Source organism: Ictalurus furcatus, chromosome 1 (genome assembly GCF_023375685.1).
Source record: "Ictalurus furcatus strain D&B chromosome 1, Billie_1.0, whole genome shotgun sequence".
Lineage (NCBI taxonomy): Eukaryota > Metazoa > Chordata > Actinopteri > Siluriformes > Ictaluridae > Ictalurus > Ictalurus furcatus.
In genome coordinates, this window is record NC_071255.1 from 38557836 (window position 1) to 38572927 (window position 15092).

The 15092-nt window shown below is 40.3% G+C and overlaps 1 protein-coding gene across 11 annotated transcripts in view; it reads left to right on the top strand.

Annotated features, from left to right (window-relative positions):
* Positions 1 to 6937: 6937 nt before the first annotated feature.
* Positions 6938 to 15092, top strand: part of LOC128615659 (ankyrin repeat and fibronectin type-III domain-containing protein 1) — a 73842-nt gene continuing 65687 nt past the window's right edge. For 2 of the 11 annotated variants that reach the window (XM_053637887.1, XM_053637952.1), the window contains exons 1-3: positions 6938 to 8150; positions 14064 to 14126; positions 14241 to 14429. In XM_053637887.1, the coding sequence (XP_053493862.1) occupies positions 14110 to 14126; positions 14241 to 14429 (206 nt within the window). In that variant the 5' untranslated portion in view covers positions 6938 to 8150; positions 14064 to 14109. Of the gene's footprint in view, positions 8151 to 8711; positions 9363 to 14063; positions 14127 to 14240; positions 14430 to 15092 lie in introns of those variants that run through there. The other 9 variants (XM_053637922.1, XM_053637932.1, XM_053637912.1 and 6 more) reach the window with 9 other exon arrangements.

Sequence of the window (15092 nt, forward strand, 5' to 3'; positions counted from 1 at the left end):
CACACACTGTAACACAATCACTTAATAACACACTGTATCACACAATCACTTAATAACACACTGTATCACACACTGTAACACACAATCACTTAATAACACACTGTATCACACAATCACTTAATAACACACTGTAACACACTCACTTAATAACACACTGTAACACACAATTACTTAATAACACACTGTAACACACAATCATTTATTAACACACTGAACACACACTGTAATACACAATCACTTAATAACACATTTTATCTCACACTGTAACACACAATCACTTAATAACACACTGTAACACACACTCACTTAATAACACACTGTATCACACACTGTATCTCTCACACTGTAACACACAATCACGTAATAACATACTGTAACACACAATCATTTATTAACACACTGAACACACACTGTAATACACAATCACTTAATAACACATTGTATCACACACAGTAACACACTAACACACAATGAGACACTGTAACACACTAACACACACTGAACACACAATGGGACACTGTAATACACTAACACACACTGAACACACAATGAGACACTGTAACACACTAACACACACTGAACATACAATGAAACACTGTAACACACTAACACACACTGACACTGTAACACTGTATCACTGTAACAATGTTAGACACTGTAACACACTAACACACACTGAACATACAATGAAACACTGTAACACACTAACACACACTGAACACACAATGAGACATTGTAACACACTTAATAACACATTGTATCTCACACTGTAACACACAATCACTTAATAACACACTGTATCACACACTGTAACACACAATCACTTAATAACACACTATCACACACTGTATCACACAATCACTTAATAACACACTGTATCACACACTGTAACACACACTCACTTAATAACACACTGTAACACACAATCACTTAATAACACATTGTATCTCACACTGTAACACACACTCACTTAATAACACACTGTAACACACTGTAACACACACTCTCTTAATAACACACTGTATCACACATTGTATCTCTCACACTGTAACACACAATCACTTATTAACACACTGAACACACACTGTAATACACAATCACTTAATAACACATTGTATCACACACAGTAACACACTAACACACAATGAGACACTGTAACACACTACCACACACTGAACACACAATGAGACACTGTAACACGAACACACACTGAACACACAATGAGACATTGTAACACACTAACACACACTGAACACACAATGAGACACTGTAACACGAACACACACTGAACACACAATGAGACATTGTAACACACTAACACACACTGAACACACAATGAGACACTGTAACACACTAACACACAATGAACAGAAAATGGGACACTGTAATACACTAACACACACTGAACACACAGACACTGTAACACACTAACACACACTGAACACAATGAGACACTGTAACACTCTAATACACACCAAACGTACAATGAGACACTATAACACTCTAAAACACACCGAACGCACAATGAGACACTGTAACACACATGCACACACCAAACACACAATGAGACACTGTAACACACCAACACACACCAAACACACAATGAGACAGTGTAACACACTAACACACACTGAACACACAATGGGACACTGTAATACACTAACACACACTGAACACACAATGAGACACTGCAACACTCTAATACACACCAAACGCACAATGAGACACTATAACACTCTAAAACACACCGAACGCACAATGAGACACTGTAACACACACGCACACACCAAACACACAATGAGACACTGTAACACACCAACACACACCAAACACACAATGAGACACTGTAACACACTAACACATACTGAACACGCAATGAGACACTGTAACACACTAACACATACTGAACACACAATGAGACACTGTAACACACTAACACGCACAAAACACACAGACACTGTAACACACTAACACACACTGAACACACAATAAGACACTGTAACACACTAACACACACCAAACACACAATGAGACACTGTAACACACTAACACACACCAAACACACAATGAGACACTGTAACACACATGCACACACCAAACACATAATGAGACACTGTAACACACTAACACACACCAAACACACAATGAGACACTGTAACACACTAACACAGTTTGTAACACACACAGTAACACACACATAATAACACAGTGACATATACACTGTAACAAACACACACACACACACACACACACACACACACACACACACGCACGCACACACAGTAACACACATATAAACACACTAACATATACACTGTAACACACACACACACACACATACACACACACAGTAAATACCTTGATGTGGTTAATAGCGAACACCAGTTTCAGAAAGTGTGTAGTCGCCCTGCCAGATATTTAGTTGTGACTTGTAAGTTTAACCTTCTAAATGTTAAGATATGTATAAGAGTTAACATTTCACTGGGTCTTTATGAACAGAAGTGAGGAATTTGAGCCTGAATTAGTGTGAAGTTTGGGGCGAATCCCATAATCCCTGTGTAAATACACTACAGAGGGTGTTAAATAATGGCTGTTAGTCCCTTTGTAGTGCACTTTATTGAGATTAGGGAGTGAATGTAGGATTGAGCCCCTGTCAGTGATGTGTAGCATCAGAGATTGAGTTTGGAGAATGAAATAACTTTGATCTGCTGATATATGTGGCTGAACACAGGAAACACACAGAAAACACACAGAAAACACACAGGAAACACACAGATAACCAACACACCACCTTGTTTAGGAGCTAAATATGTTATTGCTCAGTGCAGGGATTAGAAACCTTAGGAATGAAAACGAAAACTAAAAACTAACAAAATGTTTCATTGAATGTAATTGAAAATGCAAACAAAAAAGTGAAATGTTGTTTTTAAAAGTGTTTAACTGGTTAATAATGTTATTCATTCCATTCCAGTGTGATTTTGAGAAAGTATAGTGTAAAGCATAAACATTTTCCCAATAGGCCTAGCGTCCTGTGCAGAGCTTGTCATGTCCTGCTGGCTACAGGAAGATATGACCCAGTTGCTATAGCCAGGTTTTCCAAGATGGGCAGGTGGCAGAAAAATCTGTGTAGAAAATATTTTTTCCTGTGATTCAACAAGCAACAACTCACACTGCAAAGTAGAAGGACGGTCTGAAAACATTTATAATAAACACATGTTTCTGGTTAAAGGCTTTCTAAAAGGTTATCATATGTAAACAGTGTTATTAAACATTCTTTTATTTCATTCTAACCTGCTTCCAACTAAAGGGGTGTGTGGAATGCTAGAGTAGGAACATAAAAATATTGTTTCTATTCATATTGAATAAAAAAAATTCTAATCCCTGGTTTAACACGTATTTCCTCAACAGCTGCTCCCTCTAGTGAAGAGATAGATGAAATGCATCCTGACAGAGATTTGATCTACACTGAGACAAGTACAGTACATGTGGATGGAAATAATTCATCTGTAATTATTGAATAAGTTTAGAATAACTAGGGGGTTGCCTCATTAGCCCTTAAATTAAACAGTAGAGTAGGCTAATTAGTAAAGAGCAAATTCTTAAAATATTTTTCAATTCCTGAATGGTGTCAGTACTTTTGCCACATATGCTTTTCAGACACACTAGTAATTTTAGACAATACAACCAAGTAATTTTAATGGAATTATTTATAAGCGCACTATCCGCAGTGACCCAGATGAGGATGGGTTCCCTTTTGAGTCTGGTTCCTCTCAAGGTTTCTTCCTCAGGGAGTTTTTCTTCACCACCTTTACCTCTGACTTTCTCATTAGGGATTTTTAATTGAAAAAAAAAATGTATCTGGATTTCTGTAAAGCTTTGTGACAATGTCTGACAATTAATACAAATATAATTGAATTAATTTCCAGAATTGTGCTAGCGAAACACCGTATGTAGTCATTTCCCCCATTCTCTTGGTGGTGCCAATAATATGGAGTTGTTAAACTGTATGCACTCTATCCATGTGTTGTTACAACTACCATATCCATAATATGAACATGAATGTCTTAGTTTTGTATATTGGTCTCCGTTGTTTCTTAAAGGTCACATGAAAAAATATGCAAACTGTCTCACGGATGCTGACCTGGTTCCTGGTTTCTTAACCAGGAACCTAATGGTGCTTTCACATACACAATGTTTCGTGTGTTTGAATGGAGCCCTTGTGTGTTGTCCGCACACAGCAATCACACTCGGGTCCGAGACAATCTGAGCTTCCAGTCAAACTCTAGCAGTGAGAAAGTGAGTTGACTCAACTGCAGGAATTGTAACAAACACACTGTTTGATTATTTTTGGATTGTTGTGTTTTTGTAGATTTTTGAGTGGCATCAGAACAGTTTATGGAACAACAGAAGTATAACATAATGGACATTGAACTTGGCAATTTATGTAGAACTATGACACATTTCTGTGGACCTAACTAAATCGTTTTTGATTATGGCCCCAGATAAATAAATATACTTGATTTAATCCAGTGATGTAGAGATATGTTTAACCTTTCACCCACCACCTACAGTGCATCCGGAAAGTATTCACAGCGCTTCACTTTTTCCACATTGTGTTATGTTACAGCCTTATTCCAAAATGGATTAAATTCATTATTTTCCTCAAAATTATATAAACAATACCCCATAATGACAACATGAAAGAAGTTTGTTTGAAATCTTTGCAAATTTATTAAAAATAAAAAATAAAAAAACCACATGTACATAAGTATTCACAGCCTTTGCCATGACACTCAAAATTGAGCTCAGGTGCATCCTGTTCCCACTGATCATCCTTGAGATGTGTCTACAACTTGATTGGAGTCCACCTGTGGTAAATTCAGTTGATTGGACATGATTTGGAAAGGCACACACCTGTCTATATAAGGTCCCACAGTTAACAATGCATGTCAGAGCACAAACCAAGCTATGAAGTCCAAGGAATTGTCTGTAGACCTCCGAGACAGGATTTTATCGAGGCACAGCTCTGGGGAAGGGTACAGAAACATTTCTGCAGCATTGAAGGTCCCAATGAGCACAGTGGCCTCCATCATCCGTAAATGGAAGAAGTCTGGAACCAGCAGGACTCAGGCCTGTATGGTAGAGTGGCCAGACGGAAGCCACTCCTCAGTAAAAGGCACATGACAGCCTGTCTGGAGTTTGCCAAAAGGCACCTGAAGGACTCTCAGACTAAGACCAAGACAAAGATTGAACTCTTTGGCCTAAATGGCAAGCGTCATGTCTGGAGGAAACCAGGCACCAGTCATCACCTGGCCAATACCATCCCTACAGTGAAGCATGGTGGTGGCAGCATCATGCTGTGGGGATATTTTTCAACAGCAGGAACTGGGAGACTAGTCAGGATCGAGGGGAAGATGAATGCAGCAATGTACAGAGACGTCCTTGATGAAAACCTGCTCCAGAGCGCTCTGGACCTCAGACTGGGGTGAAGGTTCATCTTCCAACAGGACAACGACCCTAAGCACACAGCCAAGATAACAAAGGAGTGGCTACAGGACAACTCTGTGAATGTCCTTGAGTGGCCCAGCCAGAGCCCAGACTTGAACCCGATTGGACATCTCTGGAGAGATCTGAAAATGGCTGTGCACCGACGCTCCCCATCCAACCTGATGGAGCTTGAGAGGTCCTGCAAAGAAGAATGGGAGAAACTGCCCAAAAATAGGTGTGCCAGGCTTGTAGCATCATTCTCAAAAAGACTTGAGGCTGTAATTGGTGCCGAAGGTGCTTCAACAAAGTATTGAGCAAAGGCTGTGAATACTTATGTACATGTGCTTTTTTTGTTTTTTATTTTTAATAAATTTGCAAAGATTTTAAAGAAACTTCTTTCATGTTGTCATTATGGGGTATTGTTTGTATAATTTTGAGGAAAATAATGAATTTAATCCATTTTGGAATAAGACTGTAACATCACAAAATGTGGAAACAGTGAAGCGCTGTGAATACTTTCCGGATGCACTGTATACCATCATCAAAAATGGAAAATAACTCCAACACCAGGCAATTTTATAGTAAACAAGATCAATGGGCTGACACACATGTGGGCTAAAATTCTTGGTCTTTGACTCCTGGGCAAAAGTTCTTGGTCTAAATTCTGTAACTCTTGAGATTAATTACCTGGGCTAAAGATCATGATTTTTAATTTATTGTCTTCCCCTGGTGTAAAGTGATTTTTATTTCCTCTGATTACCTTTTTTTTGGGGTTAAAGTTTTTGTTCTTATTTGCTAGTCTTAGGGTTCCTGGCCTTAAACTTCTGGTCTAGAGTTCCTTGCATAAAATTCTTTGGCTTAAACCTATTGGACTGATCATTAAGTCCTTGTCTTTAAGTCCTGGACTACAGATCCTGGTCTTAAATTCCCAGGCTAAACTTCCCGGTCTTTACATTCTGATTCTAGGTTTCTGGGCTATAGTTCCTGGTCTTTAATTATTGGTCTGAAACCCCTGTTCTAAAGTTCCTGATCTTTATTTCTTGATCATATGTTCCTGGACTAAAGTTCCTGGTCCAAAATTGCTGGTCTTAAGTTCTTGGGCTAAAGTTCCTGATCCGTAATTCCTGGACTGAAGTTCCTGATCATTAAATCCAGGTGTTAAGTTCCTGGTCTTTAATTCCTAGACTAAAAGTTTTTTACTTAGATTTTCTTGGTTACTCAAGGTTCTAGCTCTGTCCTGAGCATTATTAGACACCATGGGTGTCTTAAAATGAATACTATTCTGGTAAGAACCATAATGAGCCCTGAACTCTATTTGCATAATGCTTTAATTTCCAGAGCGTACCGGAACACTATTCACTGTGGTTTCTGTGTTCACATTGGGAAGGTGTAAGGCATGAAAATGAACAGTTTATATGCAAAACAAATAATATTCATGCAGTCAGTCATTATAAAACCCATCATAAACCCTGACATTCCACGAATCATAGCATATGCGCGTGTGTTTGTGTGTGTGTGTGTGTGTTTATGTTTGTATGTGTGTGTGTTTGTGTGAGTGTGTTTGTGTGTGTGTTTGTCTTTGTATGTGTGTGTGTTTGTGTGTACGTGTGTTTGTGTGCGTGTGTTTGTGTGTGTTTGTGTGTGTGTTTGTGTGTGTGTGTGTGTGTGTGTTTGTGTGCGTGTGTTTCTGTGTGTGTGTGTGTGTGTGTGTGTGTGTGTGTGTTTGGCATTCAAATCTTTCTCAAAATATCACATTCACCTCCTGTTGAAATTATGCTAATTAAGAGACGATCATTGTGAGCTTCTACTCTGTTCATCACCTCACATTCTAAATCACTGAAACTTACTGAACAGCTAACAGTTAGCAGAGTAAAAATGTTTGTTTGTCTTTCACAGGTGTGTATAAAGGTAGAAAGCTATACATTTGATAATTAATGAGGTAATCAGTTGAGGATTACAGGAATGTGTATTAGAAACTCGCTGGATAAATGTTCATGGTCTTTAATTCCTGGTCCTAACTTCCTGGGCTGAAGGTCCTGGTCTTTAATTCTTTATGGTTTTAATTCCTTATAGTTTTGGTCCTTGTGTCCTGGACTAAAGTTGCTGGGCTAAAGCATTTAATTTACATGGACCCTATGTCTATGTTAATTGTTTTTAAATTACTTAAGTTCTTATTTGAGTTTTTGAAAGTACATATTTACTTAAATTGCTCTTGACAGTTATTTCCTTTTTTTCTTTTCTTTATTCTTATCACACTAAAATTTCGAACATACTTCTCTTTAATGTTTCCAAACAGCAACAAAATAACTGGCTTGACATGTGATTGTACATTAGAGTGGGGGAAAAAGGGGGGCGGGATCTTCTGCGTGGCGTCCAATCACAGCGAGAAATGCAAATGAGTATGTAGATTTTGATCAGGAGGCGGTGCGCGAAAGAGAAGCATCCGCGCGCATGGGAATAATGAATGAGTGAAAGGGGGCGCGAGATGGCAGAGCTGAGGAAAGAAGGATATCTCTGAGAGAGAGACACACACACACACACAGAGGGAGAGAGAGAGAGAGAGAGAGAAAGAATTGAGCTGTGTGAAGATCAGAGCTCTAAGTTTGTTTTAGGTGTGTTTAAGACCGCCAGAGTTACGGAGAGCGAATTCTTTTGTGCTGGAGGTATGTACGAGTGTGTGTGTGTGTGTGTGTGTGTGTGTGGTGTGATCATAGATCATACTGTACCTTCACATATCTAGATTAGTTACACAGAGCCGCTTTAACCGTTGAGATATCTGTGATATAAAGTGATTAAAAGTTTGTAACTTGGCATGGTCAAGCTTATAACTACTACATTCTCAAATCTCTTATAAAACGTTATAGCCTAATTTATTAATCTCACTCTTATCAGTGATTATGATCTGTAATGGTGAGATTTTAATACTTTTTGTTGTTGTTATTTCGGATTTTTTTCAGTTCCGTGTCTCAAACGGCTCACTGTTAAACGTTTTCGTGCACTACATAGGGCGCACGCGCCGTTCTGTCAGGCGTTACGTAGGGCGCCTATGTAGGGAAGATGAAGTTATTTCGAGATTCCGCCATGTTGTTCCTCAGCAGGGCTTCGCGCGGGCGCGTTCGTGGTTGCCACGGAAACAGTGCATCGAATGCCGAGCGCGTGACGCCTTGGTTACTCCAAACTTGATGGAGTTAGCAACATGCTAAAACAAACCGTGAGAGTGTGTGTCAGGAAAGAAAAAACAAAAAACACACACACACGCACACACAGTGAAATCAAAGTGAACATTTATAGCCAAATGAGTTTGCAACAAAGTTTTATTATAAAATATAAATTTTAAAGATATTTTTTATATTTATTATAGTCAATTTTTGTGCCTTATAATTGTAACTGTAAGAGCAAAATGATGAATTATCTGAGGGACTGGAAGTACAAATTTAACACTGTTGATTGAAATATCCTGTGAGTGGATCTTTGTGTGTGTGTGTGTGTGTGTGTGTGTGTGTGTGTGAATGAGATTGTGTCTCAGGCAAGTGTGTGTGAGTCAGCTGAATACACATTGTACACATTGGGCTGTGTGTGTGTAGTTATGTCTGTGTGTGTGTGTGTGTGTGTGTGTGAGAGAGGAAGTTAGAATGAAAGGTGCGTCCTGTATGCAGCGATAGCAGGAAAAGGATAGTTTTACACACACACATACACACACACTAAAGTTTGACACACTACACAATAGATGGAGGAAAGAAAATGACGTATGGACTGTGTGTGTGTGCGTGTACATAAAGACAGGGATTTCCCTTTTCTTCAGGAGAAGAGATGATGTAATACATGTCTGTATGAGCTAAAAAGGAGTCTACTGCAATTATGAGATGAAGAAACTAGTAAGTGATACCTTTGTTGACGAATGAGACGCTTATATGCAAATAAAGAGGCGGGACTTTTTAGATATTCTGTTATTCTGCAATCCCTTTTTACGTATTTCACCGATGTCTAGATACGATCCTTATTTACATATTTTACTGATGACTGGATTCAATTCAATGCAATTTTATTTACAACAGTCAGCCACAACATTAAAACCGCCCGCATAATATCGTGTAGGTCCCTCTCTCCTTGTACCACCAAAACAGCTCTGACCCGTCGAGGCATGGACTCCACAAGACCTCTGAAGGTGTGCTGTGGTATCTGGCACCAAGACTTAGCAGCAGATCCTTTAAGTCCTGTAAGTGTGAGGTGGGGCCTCCATGGATTGGACTTGTTTGTCCAGAACATCCCACAGACGCTCCATCGGATTGAGATCTGGGGAATTTTGAGGCCGAGTCAACACCTTGAACTCTTTGTCATGTTCCCCAAACCATTCCTGAGCAATGTTTGCAGTGTGTCAGGGAGCATTATCCTGCTGAAAGAGGCCAATGACATTAGGGAACACCATTACCATGAAGGGGTGTACTCGGTCTAGGTAGGTGTTTAGGTAGGTGGTACGTGTCAAAATAACATCCACATGAACGCCAGGAACCAAGGTTTCCCAGTAGAACATTGCCCCCATAGAACATTCTTCCCATAGTGCATCCTGATGCCATCTCTTTCCCAGGTAAGCAACGTACATGCACCCGGCCATCCATATGACGTAAAAGAAAACGTGATTCATCAGACCAGGCCACCTTCTTCCATTGCCCTATGGTCCAGTTCTGATGATCACATGCCCATTGTAGGAACTTTCGGTGGTGGACAGGTGTCGGCTCTGCAGCTACGCAGCTCCATACGCAGCAAGCTGTGATGCACTGTGCTCAGATCCTTACGCTTGCCCATTTTTCCTGCTTCTAACATATCATCCTTGAGAACTGACTGTTCACTTGCTGCCTAATATATCCCACCCTTTTAACGGGTGCCACTGTAACGAGATAATCAATGTTATTCACTTCACCAGTCAGTGGTTTTAATGTTATGACTGATTGGCGTGTATAGCGCTTTAACAATGGGCATTGTCACATAACAGCTTTACAGAAATCCGGATACCATTTTAATTTAAATTTATCCCTAATTAACAAGCCAGAGGTGATGGTGATGAGGAAAAACTTCCTGAGATGATATGAGGAAGAACCCTTGAGAGGAAAATAAATAAAAAATAAATAAATCCCTTCATTGACTGTGTACTATGGAGTCAAGCAGTGCTGAGTGTGTTAACAGGAACTGGAGTATGAGCATCATTATAGTTTTAAGTTTAAGTTTCTTGTATCAGACTGACATTATTAACTGTATAACTTGAATGAATATGAACATCAGAGCTTCCAACTGATATGCAGTACAGGGCACTCCTTCCCCTCCACCACTTGGGGCAAAACGGCCCCAGTCCTCTATTCATCCATAATGTGGTGGAGCCATTGGAGAGTGGCGCAGTGGAGCGTGGAGCCGTTGGAGCGTGGAACCGTTGGAGCGTGGAGCCATTGGAGTGTGGAACCGTTGGAGTGTGGAGCCATTGGAGTGTGGAACCATTGGAGTGTGGAACCGTTGGAGTGTGGAGCCATTGGAGCCATTGGAGCGTGACCAGAACAGAGGGTAAAGAGGAAAGTAAGAAAGGTCAGGAAAGTCAGGAGAATGCAACAGCAGGCCCCCACACAAAACCACTTTTACCTGACAAAATGGCTCTGTCCACCTGACCGGCTCTGGTGCCCCCTTTTTATTGAGGTCAGTCAGTGGGCTGGTGTCATCTGAAAAATGAAGTGCAATCCTCAGATAATATGCAGCCAGCCCCAGGAACTGCCTCATCCCCTTTTTGGTCTTGGGTCTCGGGCAGCCCATATTTGTTGCTGTTTTATCAATTTGGGGATGCACCTGCTCATGGCCCAAGTGGAAGCCCAGATACTGTACTTCCACCTGTCCAGTTGTACACTTTTTTTGGGGGGGGTGTTCTTTGAGTCCTGCCTGTCTCAAAATGTTGTAAATGCCCCTGCCAATCAGTACTGTAAATGATGAAGGTGTTGAAAAGGCCACGTTTTTCTCGTGATATTGGTGTCAACAGAATCTGCCAGTGCCCCTTGTTTAAGTCCAGTGTTGATTAAAAGTGAGCCCAGAACTCTGGTATAATTCCACCTGCCTCCCGAGTCATCATCTTCACCCTTACACAGCGGGTTCTACAGATCGTTCTTTACATAATTCACCCATATCTAGATATGGTTGCTCCTTGAGTATTTCACAGATATCTAAATACCATTACTTTATACATATTTCACGATATCTAGATATGATCCCGCTTTACATATTTCACCGTATTTCATATATATATTTTAAGTATGTTTTGTTTATTAATGAATTATTAAAAATAGAAGTTGTTAAATAGCTTCGATATAAAAGGAGCCTGGGGTCAAATGTATTGTGAGAGTGAAGGTAGTCATCTGCTAACATCATTCACTAAAAGAAGTCGCATGTATATTTAACGTGTGTGTGTGTGTGTGTGTGAGTGGGTGTGTGTGTGTCTGAACCTGTACTGGCGCCTGTACCAGCTGCTGGCCTGGGGGCACCCACCCACCCACAAACACAGACACACACACACACAGTATACACACATCTTTTTTCTTTCTTTATCTTACTGTCTCTCTCAGTAACACCTGTCCAGGTGTGGCAGTAGTCTTAGTCATTAATTCAGTGTTAATCGAGTTTAAAAACTTCAGAGAGTCAGAGTGCAGCCAGAGGGAAGTCAAGTTTATACATGTGTGAGAGAAGAAATGGAAAGAAGAGTGAAAGAGAGAGAGACAGACAGTTAGAGAGACACACAGTGAGAGAGACACACAGTTAGAGAGATACACAGTGAGTGAGACAGACAGAGAGACAGACAGTGACAGAGACACAGTGACAGTCAGTGAGAGAAACATTCAGGGAGACAGACAGTTAGAGAGACAGACAGTGAGAGATACACATAATTAGAGAGACAGACAGTGAGAGAGACACAATGGGTAAGACACACAGAGAGACAGTGAGTGAGATACTCAGTGTGACAGACAAAGAGACAAACAGTGACAGAGACACAGTGAGAGACAGACAGTTAGAGAGACATTCAGGTAGACAGACAGTTAGAAAGACAGACAGTGAGAGAGACAGACAGCTAGAAAGACAGACAGTTAGAGAGACACTCAGTGAGACAGATAGTTAGAGAGACAAACAGTGAGAGGGACACTCAGTGAGACAGACAGTTAGAGAGACAGATGGTGAGAGAGACACTCAGGGAGACAGACAATTAGAGAGACAGACAGTTAGAGAGACAGACAGTGAGAGACACACTCAGGGAGACAGTGAGAGAGACACTCAGGGAGACAGACAGTTAGAGAGACAGACAATGAGAGAGACACTCAGGGAGAGATACAGTTAGAGAGACAGACAGTGAGAGAGAGACAGTGATAGAGACACTCAGGGAGAAAGACAGTAAGAGAAACAGACAGAAAGACAGACAATGAGAGAGACACTCAGGGAGACAGACAGTTAGAGAGACACAGTGAGAGAGACACTCAGGGAGACAGACAGTTAGAGAGGCGGACCGTGAGAGAGACAGACAGTGAGAGTGATAGACAGTGATAGAGACACTCAGGGAGACAGACAGAGAGACAGACAGTGAGAGAGACACTCAGTGAGACAGACAGTGAGAGAGACACCCAGGGAGACAGACAATGAGAGAGACACACACACTTGCTTCCTTTAAGTGGTATATTACTGGGATATACACATTCACAGACTGGGAGCCGTGGGAGAGAACAAATAATAACCGTACTGATATATAACACAAATATACAATTATATATTATATAATAACATAATAATAATATATATAATAACATAATAATTATATAATAACAAATATAGTTATAAACTAGATGTGTTTCTTGAAAGAAATTTACTTTCACGGTCCTGAAAGTGATGGAGTGATTATAGTGAGTGTGTGTTCAGGTTTATGTATGATCAGATGTTGCCAGATCTTTTCAGGGGAGAGTAGATAATGCATCACAAGAAGATTACAGGACGTTATTCTGAAGATAGTGTAGAACTTTTAAAAGTTTTTTACTCAAATTTCAAGAGCAGTTCTTCTGATGATATGTTGACCTATCAATAATAATAATAATAATAATAATAATAATAATAATAATAGGGCGCACAGTGGCTTGGTGGTCAGCACGTTCGCCATACACACCTCCTGGGTCGGGGGTTCGATTCCCACCGTGGCCCTGTGTGTGTGGAGTTTGCACGTTCTCCCCGTGCTGCGGGGGTTTCCTCCCCCAGTCCAAAGACATGCATGGTAGGCTGATTGGTGTGTCTAAAGTGTCTGTAGTGTATGAATGGGTGTGTGAGTGTGTATGTGATTGTGCGATGGATTGGCACCTTATCAAGGGTGTACCCCGCCTTATACCCGATGCTCCCTGGGTTAGGCTCCAGGTTCCCCGTGACCCTGAAAAGGATAAGCGGTATAGAAGATGGATGGATGGATGGATGGATAATAATAATAATAATAATAATAATAATAATAATCCATCTTTCTCTGTCTCTCCCTCCCTTTTTCTGTCTCTCTGTCTGTCTCCATCTCTCTGTGTTTCTCTCAGTGCAGGATGGATGGAGTGAAGTAGCAGGAGTAGAGGTCCACGGGGAATGGATGAACTCATAGAGTAAGTTGTGCTTCTCATTATCCTTCATTTATAAATAACACAATATCTCTTTTTATAGAACTGTTATAGTCTTCTGTTTATCCAGTGAAAGGGATTTAGTCTTGTGATGAACAGTTTTGTCTGTAAAGAAATGAAAAAACAGGAGGACAAATGGAGAAAATGGAGTTGGAATGAGGTTTGGAGAGAGAGAGAGAGAGAGAGAGAAATAAACACAAAGGATAGATTGGTTGCTTGTTGGAAGGAAACCTTGTGGGCGGAGCTACGGAGTGACACTGACATCATCCAGTTAGAAATAACAAACAGGTGAGATTTATACGGATTTATACAGATACACCATCTTTATTATAAAGCACTGGTTAATATTCATTAGCTAATGCACTCTTTATAATATGTTATCGTGTCTATAGTAACAGCTCATTCACAGGGACTTCGTTAATCTTTGATACGGTGAAGTTTTCTCCAGAATAAGGAGATGTTTATGTAACATGTACGGAAGGAGTCTCCAGTGTCAGAGGTAAAGCTGTAACTGTAAGTTTTCCCACATCTTCAGGACAGAGGAGTTTACGCTTCTTTACTGTTTCTCACTAACACGACGAGCTGCCATTTTTAATCTTAAGAGAGAACAAAGAGAGAGAATAAAGAGAGGCTGGAGAGTGTTTATTACAGATTTATTATTAATAACAGATAAACAGCAGTGATGGTCATGTCTAAACGAAGGAGAAACCTGAGGGACTGAAAGAGGAAGTGGAGGAAATGTAGAAGGGTAAAATTTAAGTTCTGGTCCTGACCCTGAAAGCTAGAAGATTCTCCAGATGATTCCAGGAACGTCATCAATTTCAGTTTGGAAGAGCACCAAGAGCATTCGGAGCACTGCACCCACACACTCCTGAGTGTAAAAGCTCACCGGAAGAACCAGATGAGAGTTTATGATATAAATGCTGTGAATCAGTTAGAAATTCCCAGTAA